The 19973-nt window shown below is 46.0% G+C and overlaps 1 protein-coding gene across 2 annotated transcripts in view; it reads right to left on the reverse strand.

The window, feature by feature from the left end:
* Positions 1–10908, reverse strand: part of PLEKHS1 (pleckstrin homology domain containing S1) — a 31229-nt gene extending 20321 nt beyond the window's left edge. The window contains exons 1-8 of one of the 2 annotated variants that reach the window (XM_025190694.3): positions 10809–10908; positions 8272–8418; positions 6816–6904; positions 6620–6726; positions 4973–5107; positions 2265–2340; positions 853–969; positions 47–157 (exon numbers count right to left, since the gene is read on the reverse strand). In XM_025190694.3, the coding sequence (XP_025046479.3) occupies positions 47–157; positions 853–969; positions 2265–2340; positions 4973–5107; positions 6620–6726; positions 6816–6904; positions 8272–8302 (666 nt within the window). In that variant the 5' untranslated portion in view covers positions 8303–8418; positions 10809–10908. The remainder of the gene's footprint in view (positions 1–46; positions 158–852; positions 970–2264; positions 2341–4972; positions 5108–6619; positions 6727–6815; positions 6905–8271; positions 8419–10808) is intronic. The other variant, XM_025190695.3, reaches the window with a different exon arrangement.
* Between the last annotated feature and the right edge of the window lie 9065 nt (positions 10909–19973).

A 19973-nucleotide genomic window follows, 5' to 3' on the forward strand; every position in this document is an offset into this window, starting at 1 on the left:
AATGTACACACCCAACAGGCTTTACAGACCCATTGGCTTTGCTCACCGGACTTGGAAGATGATGCACTGGGGAGCTGTAGCAGGGTTGCTTTTCAGGGAGATTGCAAGAGCCTGGATCTGAATTAGGCCTTTGCTTGTCATCTGCGGGATCTTCCACCTGCACACCAAAGAAAAAACACTGACAACCTGTGCAGAAGTACCGCAGGTGTATTAATGGCACTGTCGGTTGGTAACAGAGCACAGTCTTTGTTATTCTCCCTCCAGACCTTTTGTTGCACTCCCTGTTTGTGTGGTATTTTGTTACTATACTAAGCGCTGCTTTCCAGGCTGCTAGTCATTTATTTTCTACAGACAAGCCTACAGCAGACCAGAAATCAGCAGTACTTTGTAAATCCTCCTTCCCCATTATTTAAACAGAAAGGGGGGGGGGGGGAAGGACAATTAGGTGCCCAACTCCCATAGGAACTCAATGGAAATTGGACACCTAGCTCCTATTGGTACCTTTTGATGATCTCTTCAGGCCTCAAATCCTTCCACAACTCAGGAACTTCAAGTTCCAACCCTGCTGCATGGGGAGGATTTCCTTGAGTGATTTTTGGCCTATTTGCTAAAATGGCCAGTGAGGACCCCTGCAGAAGCTGTCACCTTTCTTAAACACAGCTGGGCCAGGAAACGAGCCTGACAGCACAAGCCTTTTACAGGGATTTCCACCATTTGATGCTCAAGGCCTCCTTTCCTGTCCACCCTAGAAAGCAAACTGCGCCTGCCATTCTATGGGCCCGAGGGCCAGTCTTGTACAAAGGAACTATCCCATGTCACCTAGAGGCATGCTCATTAGCCAGGGCCCCTTACTTCAGTTTCATTGCAGTTGCTCAGCATCTTTTGGTGGGTGCTCGTCACTGTTTCATCAAAGCTCGGTGGCGAAGAAAGGGACCGACCTTTGCTTCTCTGAGTTGCAGGATTCTGGCTCTAGGATTTTAGTGACAGCAGCATGAGGATCAGGACAGCTGGGTCCAAGGACAAAAGTCTGCTCTTGGAAGCCCACATGGTTCCCAGGGATACAGATTTGGAGGCTCAAGACACAGGGCTGGCCCACAACATTTTGGCACCTGAGGCGGGGAGCTCAAATGACGCCCCCGTGTCCCTTCGCTTGGGCCAAACCTTTGAAAGGTCTCAATTATCTGGGTCCTACTGGCGCCCCTCCCCCCCCTCCCAGTCTGGCACCTAAGGTGTCTGCCTCAGTTCTCCTCATGGTAAGGCCAGCCCTGTCAAAACAGGAGATTTGGGGATACAGGCAGTCCCCGGATTACGTACAAGATAGGGACTGTAGGTTTGTTCTTAAGTTGAATTTGTATGTAAGTCGGAACTGGTACATATTGTAGGGGAAACTCTAGCCAAACATTTCTCCAGAGCCCAGTTTTATTCTCCCACACCTTACTTCCCTCAGTCTTTATTCTCAAGCTGAGGTGTCTGCTGAGAAAAGCCGCTCCGCGTCTCCCTGGTCTGCTGGGGGGAAGCAGCTAGTGCGGGGTTGCCTCACCCCATTTGTAAGTAGGGATCCGATGTAAGTCGGATCCATGTAACCCGGGGACTGCCTGTACATTGTCTTGAGATGAAGGGTGACAGTCACCCTACGCAAGGCCTTTTAAGTCCTATGCACTTACTCCTTCAAGTAAATGTTTTCTAACAAACATAAGATTGTTTACAGCTGGAGTGGGGAACCTACACCCCATGGGTTAGGTCCGACCCCTGGCTTGATTCAATCTATCCCATGGCAAGTCTCCACATCGCAGGCCAGAAGTCCCAACCCTCCTCCGCCACAGAGGGCTGGAGCACGGCGTGCACCAATTTAAGTGTGAAGGTTTGTTTGTTTTTTTGCTTGCTTGCTTGTTATGCTTCCTGCCGTGGGGGCAGGTGAGCCATGAGGGGTTTTTTCCTTTGTGTGTGGCTGCCAACTGATTATTCTGTGGTCAGTAGCCTCTGACCACAAAAAGGTTCCTCTTTACAGATTAAGTGGGTCTTAAGTGGGAAGCAGATACTGTGGTCTGTGCTCTGCACAAGTGTAGATTTCGCCATAAAAGAATCTCTTGTTCATTAGGAAACTGGAGTTATAGGGAAAGCACACACTATATGCTTAGGGTCTAAACCAGTATATTTCAGGGTAAAGATCCCTCTCTTCATAAATTACTAATGACATTACAAGCACTCCCTTTAAAGAGTCAATCTGTGCATGTAACTGCAGACTTTTTTGGATAGAACATCACCTGAGTGGAGTATCCATTCTCTGTTGTCTCTGCACGGGCTAGAGATAAGGAAGTCATCCAATCCTCCACTTGTTCCCTGTGGATTGGAATGATGAAATGAAAAGTTCATTTTTAGTACACACAAGAAAAAAGAAATGGCGCATCTGTATCAGTCTAATGGTCTAAAGCTACAGCCACGGACGTCAGTGGAAGTTATTCCATTGACTAGAGTGGGCTTTGATCAGGCCCCAATACGGGGAAAGCTGCCTCTCCATTACAATGGTAGAGCACTGCCTTAAAGGAGCTCTGCGGTTAGGGTTGCCAGATGATTTAATCAAAAATACCAAACACTGTGCCTCTCCTCCTCTCCCCCCCAAAAAAAATACCCGGGAAAAAATTCTTTTGGGGGGGAGGGGGGAAGAGGGAGACCAAAGTTGTTGAGAAGAAAGAAAGAAAAAGGCCCCTGACAGTTATTAAGCAAAAAAAAAAGTACATTAAAAACAGCATGGTCCCTTTAAGTGTGTGCACTCATAACAGGGATAGGAAGAGCGGAGAGGTTCAGCACTAAGACCCAGGGAAGGCATTGCTTCCCCTTGCTTCAAGTCTTTAGGCTTTTTGCCAGCAGCCATCTTGTTTTCTTGGTCGATCCAGAAGGCAGCTTCCCTGCGGAACCAGGTAAGCAGATGGTTGGAGGCCGGGGGCTGGGCCCAGTTGCTGAGTGTGTCATAGGGTTGCCAGGTGTCCGGTAGGGGGGAAAAAACCAGAAAATACCAAACATTTTAGGTGTCCGGTATTTTCTGATTTTTTTTTTTTACCAGACAGGAGGCGAAAATACTGGACTGTCCAGGTCAATACCGGACACTTGGCAACCCTATCTGCAGTAGCCTTAGAAAACTGTAGGAGTGAGGCCAGCAGATCCAAAAACAATGCAGATCCACTGGACAAAACATTCCCTGCTAGACTGGTCCTGTGAGGAGGCTTTTCTTTCTGTAGGCACCTATTCAAAATCCAGCTGTGCTGTAGTCATATGCTCCTATGCATAGCCAAATTACACAAAGCATTGGCTAATAAAGACAAGTGAGATGATATGGTGGAAAGACGGTCTCTACAGACTCAATTCTGTCATGTGTGGAGAATTCCTGTGAGGTGCTTCTCAGATTCCATTCCACATGATTCCCAGGAATGCATAGCCCCCTGCAGGACTGCGGCCTAGCAGATGGCCTGGTGTAACCTTCAGAAATATGTTTAAACAGGCAGACGGAGAAAAGGCGGTAGAATTGTCAGATGACGAAAAAGGAGATGCTGCGTTTTGTTCACCAATAGGACAAATTTGATGGTCTCTAACTTTTTCCACTAGATGACTTCAGGGAACAATGCACTGCATGAATGCAGAGGGTGGCATGCTTGAATGATAACTAGGTATTTGTGGTTTTTTCTCTTTGGGCTCAGACATGTTCTTCCTGCTTTGGTTATGAGTACAGGGGACTATCCTGCAGTACGTACTTAGATGAAAAAAGCTCTCATTGACACAGCTGCAGGAGGGGAAGAAAATGGAGAAAAACTGGGGCAAAGCAGCTGGGAGCTGGTCTGCAGAGTTTGCCCGCCCCCCTCCCCGACCAAATGTCTGTTGATTAATTCCTGATCTTTCCCTATTTCCACCTGTGGAGTGGATGGGAGTTCTAAGTGTGGTGGAGGGAGCTGGGGAACCAGGAGTCAACCCCAGAATCATTCCCCTATAGTCTATTCTTCCGCTGGACTGTAGAGGATGATCTTGCCCCATTTTCCCCTGTGACAGGGTGTACCAACTCCACATTGCGGCTGAAGGGGTTAATCTAGCTCACCTGGCTGTGGAGGCCCTGCCCCCATAGCTCTGCTGGGCATGCTCCTTCTGGAGTCAACTATAAAAGCCCGTGGGGATGCCACACAGGAAGGAGGTACGGTTGGAGCTCCTGAAAAGGACCCCCCCCCCCCCCCAGCGGACCGAGACAAGCCAGTGGGAGGCTGCAGACTAGGCATCCAGTCCGGAGGGGAGAGACGGAGAGGGTTACCCGGAGGACACTGGAAGGAAGTAGCCAAAGGTGGGGAATTAATTCCCCAGAGCTTGGTGTGTTGTAGTAGGATTTCCTGCCAAGGTAGTGGTTGTCCACTCCACCACTGACAGGCACCTGGGCTTGGACCTGGTGGAGTGGATGGGGCTGGATCCCCCTCCCCTCTCCTCCTCAACCCCATGAGAGGGCACAGCCCTGTGGTTATAGCCTCTGGCTATTAGACTATGCTGCCCCCCTGGAGAGAGGATGGCATTGTTATAGACTTTGGCTAGTAGGCCACAATACCCTGTGGGGGAGATATGTTGCTATAGACTCTGGCTGTTAGGCTACTCTGCCCTGAGAGGGGAGGGCATTGTTATAGACTTTGGCCATCAGGCCATGCTGCCCTGAGAGAAGTGTTACTGTAGACTCTGGCCACTAAGCCACACTGCCCTGAGAGGAGAGCACATTGTATAGATGTTGTCTGCTAGGTCGGGTTAGAGGCTTGCCTGTCAGCCCTGATGGTTGGAGAAGACCACAGGTGGCAGCAACACACACAGGCAAGAGGCCCCATGAACAGAGCAGACTTGTTCTCTACAGTTGATTCCCCATGAACAGGTATAAGACTTTCTTGCCCCATGGTTCCCAAAAGCCACTTGTTTTGGTAGCTATGTCCCCTGCCATATCCCCCACCATGAGTACCTGTCCTTTCCAATGAGGTAGTAATCCCTGCTCTCCGTGTTGATGGATATCACTTCCTCAGGGCAGCACTTGAACATCTTCCTTATTGCTGTCATCTTCTCATAATTATTGATGCCAATCTCTACATTTGAAATCCTGTTGGGTATGAACCATTTGCTTATCACATACATTCATGCCCTAGGTGAAATGATCATCTATAAAAGCCAAGAGGATCAAGGGTTTGCTAGATAATTTCCGTACTATTGTATAAATAACTTCTCTGACATAAATGAATCATGCTTGCCACGATGGTACCTCAGGGGCAGCCAAGAGTGGAGCCCCATTATGGTAGGTGCTGTAATTATTACAGAATGTTTTTATACAACCAACAATAATGGAGCTGGTTGAGAAATGTAACGCCTTTCACAGAAAGGTTACACAAAAGTAAATCAAAGATTTGCTGTGTTTTTAATGGTGACGTTCCCAACATTTTTTTAAAAAAAATGGATAAAATCAGGTTTTGGGACCTGAAACTCCTTCCTTCCTTGAATTTTTTTTTTAAATCATCATCAATTTTAATTCATAAAAGAGAAAAACCCCACAGCTTTATGGGTGGAATTAGACGGTCATTACATGATTTAAAAACAAAACAAAACACCACACATTTGACTCAGCCAACTGGAAAGTTTTCAGACATAAAGCGTTGCTTAGGAAAGCAAAGAATGCAGCTTTCTTTACAATAGAAAAAGCACAACAGGGAGGGGAAGGGCCCATCCAAAGTCCTTTGATGCCAATGCAAAGACTTAGTCTTTGGACTAGGCCCGAGGTGCAAAACACATTGGACAAGCCTTATCTCGTCCAATCCTGCATCTTGTATATCCCAAACACTCAGCGCTAGAATGTGATTAGCTTTTGTCCATGCCGCCAAGAGCGAGGACGAGCACCCAATGAGTCTCCTAGCCTCTGTCTGCCCAAAGAAGAGTGCTCAGCACTGTGCAGAAACTAATTGCTTTGTGCACTGCCATGGCCACATGCTATCCCAGTGCAGGTAGGAGGAGGCAGTGCAGAGCAGCCTGTGCCATTCCTCATATAACCTGACCCCCCCCCCCCCAGACAAAATTAGGTTCCCCCAGGATTTCTGGAGAGCACCATTGTGTGGGATCAGGCTGATGGTGTGTACCCAGCTGAAATGCACTAGCCTCCAGCCAGTTTCTGAAAGCCCCTAACCCCCCCCCCCCCCGAAGTGGAATAGATCCTTCCCTGTAAAGTCCCAATGTGGAGAAAGGCGCTCTTCAACATTGGCATGGCAGAATCCCTTTGCACCTAGGAATACTCGATGTTGTTCCTGGAGAAGATAAAGGGACCAGCTACTACTACTGTAGGTAACAGAAGCATTATTTTAGTGCTGGGTGCAGCACTAATGCCTGGATCTTTTATATAGCCATAGCTTGACTTTTGTCTATAGAAATCCCATTAAGTTTATCAAATAATACAACACTCTCAAACCCATCCAAAGCCTCCTGGAGTCAGTGGGAGTCTTTCGACTGACTTCCAATGGCTGTGGATCAGGCCCTAAATCAGTAGCAAAAGGTTAAATTGGTGATCTCATTTCAGGCAGCAGATGTGTGGTTTCAAAGGAAAAAAAAAAGATAAACTTCAGATACTTACTGATCAATTGCAATGGAGCCCTTTATCTGTTGGCCTTTAAGGTACTTCAGCATGTAGCATCTCTTGCTAGGCTTGCACAAGATGAAATAGCGCTTTTTCCAGGACCCCTGCAGAAAGGAAAGTCCGTTTGCCTCTCAGCAATAGCAGCTGGTTGTTAAGGGGTGGCTGGAGGTTGACTAATTTGGGTATGCTGTACCTGTGAAGTGAAAAGCTGAGGAGGGGGTGACTTGATGAACTCTCCCTGCTTGCAGATTTCTTCTCCCTGGAAAAAGGTGGCTTGACTGCCTGCCAATCAAAGAGAAATTAATGGCACCACTGCTCAATTTGTGGCTTATTAATCTCCTATGTGTTGGCCTGCTTGGAAATTGGTGCTGAGTGCTGGGTTTCTGTGCTAAAAAAGACCATGAAGCCTGTGCAATAAGAGGAGACAAGCACAAATAACAGCTATAAAATGCCCAGACTGAGCATCCTCCCATGGATGTTGATGTTATTGCTGTTGACTGCCCCCAAACTGGAAATACAGAGCAGTGATTACTGACAATATATTGAGGAGGGGTCTAGTGAGATGCTGCAAAGCTTTGTATTAGGTCTGATCTAATTTAACTTCTTCTTTAGTGAGCTGAAAGAGGGAATAAATAGCACACTAATGCAATTTGCAGATGGCATTAATTTGGAAGAGTTACAAACACCGGAGAAGACAGAAAATACTTCAGAGCAAGGTAGAAGCTAACAAGATCAGAAAGTAAAATGGAGAAAATGCAAGTTAATGCCTCCGGGACAAAACAAACCCAAATGCATAGACTCATGACCCAGCACACCGTGGCAAGCTAGCTCAGTTTGTGATCACTGGGTGGAATTGACTAATCAAAACCTAAACGACTTCATATTTAATGTGTGTTGTGATTCATTGAAATGGGCTGTACATGAGTAAGTTCCAGTTCAACTCTTTATAATCTAGTAGCCAGTCTTTAAGATGTAGGTTTATTTTTAAAAAACGGCGAGGAGTCCTGTGGCACCTTACACAGGAAGCAGGTAAAGGCAGCTGGAGAGCACACAAAGGCCATGCCATTGCCCACAGCAAACCCCATCTTGGCATGGATAGCTAGACAGACAGACTCTCTCTCTCTCTTTTTCTTTCTCTCTGAAGTCGATGGGAGTTTTGCTATGGGTCAAAAGGAGCCATGAGTTTTCTGAAACTACTGAATGTGTCTCCGACTTGTTTGGTTCCTTTACACCAGTGGCCCCCCAAACTGAGGGGAATGGAGGAACATTTAGGTATGGGGTGCAGTGAGATCTGCCCATGGGGAGCCTCCTCTCCATCCCCAGCATGACCCTCCTCCATCTCCACCGGCGGGTTAGTGTGTGCGGAGGCCCAGCCCCAAACTGGAGCGGGTGGGGGACAATGCAGTACAAGCTCTCCCCACCCTTCTCCTCACAGAGTCAGGCACAGCTGTGTGCCAGGTTCAGGGCCCCACCGCATGGCGGCGGGGGTGTAAATTTTGCCTTTGCCCTCAGGCGCATAATGCCCTTGCCATACCTCTGTCTGCAAGGTGCCAGCACCTCATTGGCAGGGATGTTACATTATAACAGCAATCATTTGGAGGCTGGAGCAACGTTTCCTTTGACAAATCTTGCTAGATTCTCATTTGTACCTGTGGCAGATTTTGGAGGTTTAAAAGGCATTCTGATTGCTTCCGCAGCCTGGAAAATCAAACAAAGCAGAGATTCCAGGCAAGATACTTTCACCCTGAATCAAGCGGAGTAGTGCCGTCCTTGGCAAAGAACCCTCCTGGCAGAATCTAGCATTGAGTAAAAGAAAACACATCATGTTATTTTCCCAAACCGATCACAAGTATCTTTTTTTTTTTATATATATATATATATAGGCCAAGGGGATTCGCTTGACGTGAAGGACACTTGCCCAAAGAACTTTATTTTCTGTCCCTTTCACAAATTATCAGCAACTGTAACCATGAAACAACAATGATTATGATTCCTTGTTTCTGGCAGTGCTCAGTGTGGCTGGCACTGAAAACCAACTGTTGATGAGATTAGGTGCTTGAAGATCTGGGCTGATGACACACAACAAAGGCCAGGATCCATTTTATAGACTGAAGGTTTGAGAGAACATCTATTCTCCCTTACCTCGGCATAGATTCAGAATATCTCCTTTTCCCTGGAATTACTCCACATTTTCATGAGGCTAATTGAGATTTCACTCTGACCGAGAGGAGATAAGTATTTAAATAACCGGTTGATAACAGAGCTGAAAAGAGAAAACCTGCCTAACAGAGGGCAGAATTTTGCAAAAGGTGCTTTGTGTATTTCTAACAACATTTAAGAGAGAAGTTTTTAGTAGGACCAGAGAAACCTCCGACTCTTGATCTATGGAGCTCCTGAGTGTGGAGCCAAACCCAACAGGAAGTGATTTTAGATTATTACTCTGTGTTGTATTTCTGTTGTTGCTTTAGGTATTTTGCCTTTTAACACTTTTACCCAAGGACTCCATTCTGCATCATCACACTCTGAGCTTTGTCTTCTAGCTATATTTGGCCTTCCTATTTCTTTTCAGTTTGAACGGAGTTCACTGAACTTGTGCCAACTAGTTACTTTACTGTGGGCATGTCACCACCTGCATGTGCTGAATGCCATTGAATTGTGTTACTGTTACTTCCATACCTATCGAAAAACAAATCTGGTCTCTTTCAGTTGTATACCTTTTGTAGGTGGCACACTCAAGCTACGTTGACACTGCCAGTTTTTGCGGCAGAAAATATGCTAACGAAGGACTCATTTGCATGAGTCGCAATCTCACTTGCATATTTTCTGCCGATCTGTTTTTGTGCTATGAGTTTTTGTGCAAAAACAAGCAGTGTGGATGTTTCCTTTTTGTGCAAGATCCTTATGCCTCAAAAAGAAGGTATACTGATCTTGCGCAAAAAGGAAATGTCCACACTGCTTGTTTTTGCGCAAAAACCCCTAGCTCAAAAATGGATCGGCAGAAAATATTCAAATGAGATCGTGACTAATGCAAATGAGTCCCTCGATTGGCATAATTTCTACTGCAAAAACTGGCAGTGTAGACGTAGCTAGAGAGTGCCACCTACAAAAGTTAGCCTCGGTTAGATACCATTCTGTTCTTTCACTTGGGAAGCAGTTCTCAATATCCTGAAAAAGATTCACTATTTGTAAATTCAAGTTTGTTTTAATTTCCTCCTCTAGTGCTCAACCAGGTTCCCTTCCAGACTGTCAGATCTCGGTGGCTTCTTTTTCTCCAGTTTCATCAGCCACCATGTGTGACAGACATGTGGGTTGTAAGAGTTTGTTCTTTATTTTTCTGGCCTTAGTCCCCTGATATTAACTTCCTGGGTGACCCCCAAACATTATTTTGTCACAGGATAGAGATCTAAGCAGTTGACTCAGATAGTGGCTGTTTTAGGTGATACTATAATGCAGCCATTAGAGACCTCTATACTAATTTGTACCTTCCCCCCACCCCCCTTTTTTTTAATAAACCCTAGTGTTTTTGCCTTGTGAGAGGGTGTTTTGTAGTAAAATGCTGTGGCAGAATATCTGTTATAACATTTACTGAATAAGATTTTCATGTGTCGACTTTTTAGACTCCAAATAAAAATGTTGGAGCCTAGGGGGGTGGAAATGTGCAGCCACTTGCATTCTTTATCTGAGTTTTAATATTACTCTGACACCCCTTTTGTTTCCATGAAAGGCATAGGAAAACTCTTTTAAACCAGATTAACAGTCTTCTAAACTCTCAAATGCTATATAATGATCACAAAAGCAACATTTCATGAGTCTACGAAGGGAGCCGAAAAAAAAGACTCATTTAAATTTGAGTAAAGGTCAAGATACGTGGGTAGAAAGACAAAAGAAGCTAAATTACAATAGGGCTCTTAGTCATCCACATTATTGCAATTAATATTTTGTAAACCACAGCTTAATCACTTTCTTTCATTCAGTGAGGGGGAACCTTTCTGAAATAGCAAAATTTTCATTTAGGCTAGACAATAGCAATTTCACGATTCTGCTGCCTCGGCTTTTGATTTCTTTCAGTGTTTAAAAATCTTTAGTTAAAATGCAGATTAAGTCCTGTAAATGAATAACATTGGAGGTTAATCTTAAACTTTAAACGTAACACTGGGAAAGACAAACAAGCTGTATTAGTACTTACAGGCGACAGGTGTCTAGTGTATAGATGATCTTAGAAACATGCACCTTTATATGTTCACAGAGCCACTGTATCAGTCTCCCAATCACACTGTTCTGTGCTGCTGCCCAGCAATGCTAGTACCTACTTATACCAGTCAACTAAGCACCATGTGAAATATGACACACAAGGAAATTCCCAAGGTTCCACCATGTGGCACATTTTACCATAGCAGTTTAGTTGAATGACAAATTGTTCAAACAGAGGAAATCCAGGAGATTAATATACATTGATCGACTGATTTAAAAAAATCATGCTTGATTTAGCCTCGACAGGAGGAAAACAATGACAACCTTATTTTCAGGTTTCTGTTTTCCTTTCGGTAAATATTTTTCTTCGGCCTGAGCCTGACATTTTGCTCTGTCTTTGTAGATAAAGTTATTTTAAAGCCAGAAAACATTTAGGAGTTTGGCATTAAAATTCAGAATTTAATGTGCAGCCCTAGAAGAATGATGCAGCCTTCCCCACACTACCCTGTCAATGCATTTCCAGTCTGACACGGAGACACCACCTTACAGGTGTCATTGGTTACATTTGTGTTGATTTTATTTCATGCTGGAAATTGGCCACTTAGGTTGTTGAATAATCTGGATCTATGTCATATAGGTCATCAAAAAACCTTCTAAATAGATTATCTCTACCAAAATGCTCAGTGAAATCTCATGACCACTCAGTTATCCAGTCAAAGACATTGAATTTGATTATTTTCTGGCTACTTTGAACTCTTCTGACAGAGTAAAGGAGCTAGACTGTGAACATAGATTGTCAGCTGAGAATTCTCCTGAGGAGAGATTAATTGTTTTTGTAGAAATTATTCAAAGAAAATATTTGCAGAAATAATTTCAAATAAAATTCCATCTAGATACAGAAACTGGTCTCTAAACTTGGAAGAGTGTTTTTTGTATAGGTCAAGAAGCACCTCTCTCTCTCAAAACTTTTTCTTGTGGATAACTTTTCAATATCAATTTCCTCTCTTGCATTATTTGCATAAACAGTATTTGTAGATTGGAATTGGAGTGGAAGATAATTTGCACTCTGCCTCAGTCTCTTTCTTTCTTTGTAAAGCAGCCAGTACAGTTGCTATACTCTCTAATGCTGGGGAGTTGGGAAACACGTAAGTATATGAATAGACCAGAAAGGATAACAACAACCCTCCCACACAGAGAATCATACATGCTGCCCCTGAAATATCATAATAAAACTCAAAGGGGTTTTCAGAGGAGTATAACACAAAGATTTTTATTCAGGAAATTGTCCCATCGAATGCCCAAATAATTCTGAGTTTCCTCTTAAGTCTGGATTTCCCCTACGGGAAAATGACAAGTTCTTACAAAAAATGTCCAGTCCTTGTTTAAAGAGGTTAAGGAATAAAGATATGAATGGATTTACATTATGGCTTCAAGCAAAGACATTGACTTCAATGACCTTTGGATCAGGGCCTAAAAGAGAGAGGAATTGCATTGTCCTCTTCCAGCTCTCACTTGGTTTAGCAGCAAAGTTGCCTCACTAATATGAGTGCCAAGTTAACAGTTTTCTGCAGAGAACAGAGGAGTAATTCAACCTTTCTCAGAACAGCACGGAGATTACTTTCCTCCTCAGATGGAATCCTCTACTTACTAAGAATTGCCAAACTGTCCTCAATGGTGCTTAACTTCAGATCTCACTGCAGACAAAATATGCCTAGCAGCTTTATTTGCTCTCCTATGGAACCAGCTGATGCAAAATCATCACCCTACCTAACTCCGCATTGGAATTCCTCACCATCACCATGTGGTTGGCCTGGAGACCAACTCCACAACATGGAAGGGGATGAATCAAAGGTAGTAAAAAGGGGCTTACACAGCCTCTGCCCCCCATCAGCAGTTAATTTTGCCACTAGTAATTAATGACATTGCTTGAAATCAGTTTGCCATAGTTGTTCCCTCTTATTTAAAGATCATTTCCCACCATTCTTAAGCAAGAACACTGTTGGAGCAGAAGAGAAAAGAACGGCAGCTGCTTAAAAAGTTAAGTACAGTAAAACTCCAATAGACCAGCATCCAATCATCTGGCATTCCTGATAGTCCGGCACCAAAATGGCAAGAGCCTAGTGAGTGAGCGTCAGCAAAAAATGAGTCACAAGGTAACAGCGGCAGCAGCTGAACTGAGCAAAAAGGGTAAAAAAGGTTTAAAAAAACTAAAACATTACAGTATACTGTATACAGTATGTACAATAAAAAGGGTTAAGAACACTTTATATTGTATACAGTATATATTGTGTATATATACATAACGGCTACGTCTACACTGGCATGATTTTCCGGAAATGCTTAAAACAGAACAGTTTTCCGTTATAAGTATTTCCGGAAAAAGAGCATCTACATTGGCAGGATGCTTTTCCGGAAAAGCCCTTTTTCCGGAAAAGCGTCCGTGGCTAATGTAGACGCGCTTTTCCGGAAAAAAGCCCCGATCGTCATTTTCGCGATCGGGGCTTTTTTGCGGAAAAGACTACTGTGCTGTCTACACTGGCCCTTTTCTGGAACAGTTTTCCGGAAAAAGGACTTTTGCCCGAGCGGGAGCAGCATAGTTTTTCCGGAAAAGCAGCTGATTTCTTACAGTAGATCGTCAGTGCTTTTCCGGAAATTCAAGGGGCCTGTGTAGACAGCTCGCAGCTTATTCCGGAAAAGCAGCTGCTTTTCTGGAATAAGTGGCCCAGTGTAGACACAGCCAACCATTTTATAGTACCTCCTGATACTCCGGCATATCTGATAATCCGGCACCACCTAGGTCCCATAGGTTCCGGATTATCGGAAGTCTACTGTAACGTTACTATAGCTCTCCACTGCATTTTAAAATGGTTAAAGCCCCAAAGCCAGCCATGTGTCTTGGGGCCTTTTTGCAGTTCCCAAGGGCACATGCAGAAGAAATCTTTGCTCAGAAGAGGTTAATTGTAGAAGAAGAGGTTTGCAGTGTTGTGTGGATCCAATTCAGGGACCTTAGAGATAGCAGAACATTGTTAGGGGAACTGTTCCCAACCAGTTGATCATGATTGACTGGTCGATTGTGGAGGCTCTGACAATCAGTCTCAGCTCAGTCCCACATCTCCTCTCTCCCCACTTGGTTCTCCAGTATCAGTTGGCGTTTTAACAATGCACCAGCTGAACTCAGTCTCACTGTGCCTTAACCACAGGTTGGGGAGACTGTGGTAGCCCTAGGCTAATTTTCTGAATGCCTTCACAGTTGGGATTGTTTCCTTTACCTTGAAAGGTGCTTGAAGGGACAGGAAGTGTCCAGAGGGGGGCAGACTGTGCTCACTGCTTTGAATTCCTGCGAGGTTGCCTCCTCTGATCCTGAGAAGGAGTCTGCAGAGAACTGCCCATCGCCCACCCTCCTAATCTGCGCTAGAGCTGTGTCTGCAGCACAGAACAAGTTCCAGCAATGCCATTGTGCTTCCTTTCCACAGCCAACCAGAGGAGACTACATGGGGGGGGGGAGAGATCCCTGCAGCCTCCCCATCCGTCCTTACAGCTTCCTAGCTGCAACAGTGGATGGGGTTGGGGGTGGGAATTAGGGATGTAAAACCCATTTAATTAGTTTAACCAGTTAAGCAATTAAATTGTGGTGGGCTGGGGAGGGGACTTCAGCTGGCTGGTCTGGAGCAGCCCCCTTGCTTGCTGCAACCAGGCTGTAATGGTTCCTCTGCCATGGGTGGGAGCTGCTTCATCCAGTCTGGTGCACCCCTGCCTGCGATGTGCTGGGCTGGGGCTGCCACAGGCGGGGGCTGCTCGGAGTGGGCTGGGTTTCTCTCACCTGCAGTGGACCCCAGGAGCTAGAGCATTTCTCTGCCTGGGATGGGCAGATGGGAGTTGATTCAGCCCTCACCAATTAACCATTCACATCCCTAGTGGGAATCCTCTGCAGCTCCCCAGCTCTGTCAGTAAGCCCTGGTCGACACTAGGGCCTTATTTTGAAATAACAAGTGGAGCGTCCACACTGCCAAGCCCATTATTTCGAAATAAGGGGCTGGTTATTTTGAAATAACTCCGGCTTTCCACAAGGAAGTGGTAGAGAAAAGAAACTGCCCCCCCCAGTAAAAAAGTTTGACCAGGCGGCTCTTGTACTGCAGTACTCCTTGAGAGAAACCGGCCGCACCCTTCCTGCATACTTTAGAAAAAGGAAAGGTGTGAAAAGGGGAAAATAGCTTCAAACTCTCCCACCCATCACCGTGGCATGAGAACTGTGGGGCTTACCTGGTCGCATGAAACCTGCACAGTTTCGGCCCAACCCCTGGGACACAGACCCCCCACATGGTGACCATTGGGCCATATATGGTAATATGCAAGCGCAGGAAAGCGATGTGCAGATTTGGGGATAAATACCCATGGCACAGTTCGCTCTAGGAGGTCTTCGCAACACACGTACCACCGTGCGTGTACCTTCTCGTATACTTCCAAAGCGCTGCTGGCCTGATCAACCGACCAGCCACCTCCCCCGACTCTCGGGCGTAACCAAGGCCTTTGCAACCAAACCGATATCTGTGAAATGTTCCATGTGCTGTGTAAGTTGGTATGTATGATTTGATTTTTTTCTTGTAGTATAAGCTTAGTGTTGTAGTTGTTTTTGGATAGTACATAAGAGTTTGTAGTTATCACTGTTATTTAATTACTGTAGCTGGATAGTTTAAGATTAGAGACTATTCTCCTTGCCATTCCCATCTTTATATCTCTGACACGTTTTACTAGAAGCCATAGAATAAATATAATAAATACTGTAAATTCATTATTAACACGGTCTATTAAAAATCTTAGAATAAATACTATAAATTCACCACTGTCATAAATAAATAATTTTTATTTGATAAAACTGTCCACCTGGTTCTGTCCTTCCCCCCTTGGGTATTTATCATCGGACCTGTGATTCTCATGACAGGAAGAAGGCTTATTTTGAAATAGCGGCAGTGTGGACGCTCCGCAGCTGCTATTTTGAAATAACTACTCCCCAGAGTCATTCAAAGTAATTACCCCCACCCCCAGTGCTTCCGGGAGCTCTAAGTCAAGGTAGTGCATCCACATTACGGGAGCCTGCCTCGGACTAATTTTGAGGCTTCCCAGTAGCGTGGGCACGCTATTTTCAAAGCAGTTATTTCAGGAGTTATTTTGAAATAAGATATTTCAAACTCATTTCCTAGTGTAGACAGGCCCAAACGGAGCTACGCTCTTGGAGCTCAGGTGGGGGTAGAAGGGAAAGGAAGGGAATCAACACTGACAATCAAAGGAAGGCCCCCCCCCCCTTTGAGAGGAGCTTTGATCAGACAAGGCCCAGACAGATTAATCACCCCCCACACAAGCAAGGCTTATCCCAAACAGAGCAGCTTGAGCATGACAGAAGCTGCAAACGGTTTAAGACAACAGCCACCTTGCTAACTGCCCCAGCACGAGACGAAATACTCTTGTCTCCTGACTGTGGCTTTGAAAGGCCATGAATGGAGCAGCGCCTGTGTCCAGCACAGCGCCCGCTGCTCCCCGCCAGGCAGGGGGACAAAATGGTTGCCTGCTCCCTGTAAATTCACAATGGTACTCGAGGCCAGGCCATGCAATGCCATCACTGGAGTAACACCACAATTCATTCTGCTCCTTTGGGATGGTGAGCGAGCCCTTTTGGGTAACGTGAATGCTAAATAAGGAGGGGACAAAGGGACGAGCAGGGGAGTGCCAGGGCAAATCTCAGATAGGGTGCCTTTACCTGCTCAAACTAAATCCAGTCACTTCCTGAGGTGTTTAGCATGGCCAGTGTGGGACTGGGATTGTGGTTACGTGGATAGCTCTGGGCATGTTTGTACCTTAGTGAGCGGTCTGCAAGACCAGCGTGTTTATCAGCATATCGCAGCACGTAAGCTACATTGGCAAACCCCACATTTGCCTCCCTTCTGCTCCTAACCCCACTCCTATCCCTCAGGTCCACATGATCCCCACTTTCCTTCCACGCCCAGCACTCACCTCACCTGCTCTTCATCAGCTCCTTCCTGTTCCCTAGGAGCCTGGCTCCCCATCGCTCACTGCCCACAATCCACCTTCCCTTCGCTGACCCTGTTCTCCATCTAACCTCCCCACCTCCCATGCAAACCTTCAGCAGAGCCGATTTCCTTGTGAAATTGATTTGGGCTTCTTGCAGCCCCAGGAGAGAACAGCACTGGGACTCTAGTGATCATGCAGCAGTTAGAGTTGGTCACATTTCACCATTGCAATGGCCATGCAGAGCGAGTGAGGGGCTGGACAGCCAGGTCTTAGCTCAGCTCCTGTGGACACTAGGGCTTCGTCTAGACTGGCATGATTTTGTGCAAAAGCAGCCACTTTTGCGCAAAATCTTGCCGCCTATCTACACTGGCCGCAAGTATTTGTGCAAAAACACTGACTTTATAATGTACACAATCAGTGGTTCTTGCGCAAATACTGTGACGATCCTGCTCAGGGATAAGCCCTCTTGCGCAAGAGGGCCAGTGTAGACAGCAAAGTTAATTTCTTGTGCAAGAAAGCCCGATGGCTAAAATGGCCATTGGAGCTTTCTTGCGCAAGAGAGCGTCTACGCTGGCAAGGATGCTTTTACGCAAAGACACATGCCAGTCTAGACGCTCTCTTGCGCAAATACTTTTAACGGAAAAACTTTTCCTTTAAAAGTATTTGCGCAAAATCATGCCAGTCTAGACGCAGCCTAGAGGTATATCTACACTTGCACCCTCTTTCGAGAGAGGGATGCAAATGCAGATGAGCAAAATTGCCAATGAAGCGCGGATTTGAATTTCCCATGCTTCATTTGCATATTCACATTATGTCGCTATTTCGAAATAGCACTATTTTGAAAAAAGAAATACTGTCTAGACGTGGTTATTTCAATAGAAAACCCTTCTTCCGAAATAACCCTCATTCCTCCTACAACGATGGTTACCAGTTATTTCGGAGGAAGGGTTTTCTTTTGGAATTACCGCATCTAGTACGCGTATCTTTTTTCGAAATAGCGCTATTTTGAAATAGCTCCATAACGCGAATATACAAATGAAGCATGGGAGATTCAAATTCATGCTTCATTTGCAATTTCGCTCAGCTGCATTTGCATTCCTCTCTCAAAAGAGAGTGCAACTGTAGACATACCTAGGGGCCACACTGATCTCATAGGCAACATTGTCATTTGCTAGAAGTGCCTTCTCCTTCTGCTTCAATACCTTCTGGTTATCGCTGCTCCTTCCCCATACTCTTGGCTCTTCTGTCTCTCCCTCACCCACTTACCCATCAGTTTTTGCTACTCCTCTCCTCTTCTTCCCTTCCCTTGAGACCCCTCTAATTTTCATCCTTCCTGCTGCTGCTTCTACCCCTGACCTTTCACCTTTTTGCTGCTGCTTCCTCCCGCTCTTTGCTGTCCCCACCATCAATTAGCCCCCTCCTGCTGCTACTATCCTGGCTACTGCCTTCTCCCCTCCAGAATACCCTGCGATCTGGTATTTCTGTGTACAGCCCCCACAGCCTCAGGAAGAGAGGCAAGGCTGCTAGCATGGATTACCGCTGTGCATTCAGCAGAGAGCTCCGGGGCAGGGAAAGGGACTATAACAAATGGGCTAACTGGCTGCCAAGGGAAGGTGGGGCTGGTGCCTGTGAGCATTGAGGAGAAGGTGCTGCTTTGGTTAGGAGTGCAGATGGGATTTACCGTATTTTCCGGCGTATAAGGCGACTGGGCATATAAGACGACCCCCTAATTTTCTAGTTAAAACATAGGTTTTTGCCTATACTCGCCGTATAAGACTACCCCCCCTTAAGAGGCCAACTGGCAGCGCCCCAGCTGCTCTGCCCCAGGGTCCACAACAAAAGCCTGGTCTGCTGCGGGGGGGGAGGGGGACTAGCTGCGCCCCCCCCCAGCAGACCAGGGACACGGGGACCAAAGCCGCAGCGGCAGTGGGGTGCCGCGCCTCTGAGGCATTGCTCTGGCAAAGCCTCAGAGGCACAGGACCCCGCCGCTGCTGCGGCTTTGGTCCTGGTGCCCCTGGTCTGCTGGGGACCGTCTCCAGCAGACCAGGGACACCAGGAGCAAAGCCTCTGAGGACGGCGGCAGCGGGACAGCCGCGACGCGCCTGGGCTGCCCCGCTGCCGGAGCCCCTCTGCGTCTTTGCGCCGCGTCTTCCTGGTCTGCAGACCAGGGAGATGCGGAGCAGCTTTTCTTGCCCTGGAGTACACGGGCGGCGGGACCGCAAGGTCCCACAGTCCGTGTCCTCCAGGGCGAGAAAAGCCCCGTTCGTACCTGCAAGTCGGGGACTGCCTGTATGTTTATATCCGGCATATAAGACGACCCCCGATTTTTGGGGGATTTTTTTAGTATAAAAAGTCGTCTTATACGCCGGAAAATACGGTAAATAGAAATAATTTCAATTCATTTCATAAAATGATTAAGTCAACTTTTAGCTGAATTAAATGTCAGCTCATGAAACTGGTTTGTCTGCTGAGGAAAGGCCAGATTTTCAGACAGTGAAAATGAGCGTAACTCCACAGAAGTAACTTGAGCTTTGCTGATTTGTTCCAATAAGGCTGTGTTTACACTGGCGCGTTCTTGTGCAAAAACATGCCGCCTATCTACGCTGGCCACGTGTTCTTGCGCAAGTAAACTGAATTTATACTGTAGAAAATCAGGGCTTCTTGCGTGAGAACTCTGACACTTCCTCTCAGGGAGAAGTCCTCTTGCGCAAGAGCTCTTCTAGAAGAGGCCAGTATAAACAGGCAACATGAATTACTTGCGCAAGAAGCCTCTATGGTTAAAATGGCCATCAGAACTTTCTTGCGCAAGAGAGCATCTACACTGCCATGGATACTCTTGCGCAAAAGCACGTCAGTGCAGACGCTCTCTTGTGGAAGAGTTTTTGCACAAAAACTCTTCCACAAAAGAGTTCTTGCGCAAGAAGCTGCCAGTGTAGATGTAGCCTAAGGGTCTGCACCACCATATCAAAACCACAGAAAGCAGCCAACTCTTTCAGAATTCTTCCATGGCAAGGCTGGAAAGCTCACAGAGGCAAAGGCACAGAAGACCGATTATGTCTGCTGAAGAGAGCTTTTGGATGCATTTAGATTGCATTCAGTATTACCACCTGCAATGACATTCAAGCAGACGTTCATG

The sequence above is a fragment of the Pelodiscus sinensis genome, chromosome 8, assembly GCF_052426305.1.
Source record: "Pelodiscus sinensis isolate ZL-2025 chromosome 8, ASM5242630v1, whole genome shotgun sequence".
NCBI classification, from domain to species: domain Eukaryota; kingdom Metazoa; phylum Chordata; order Testudines; family Trionychidae; genus Pelodiscus; species Pelodiscus sinensis.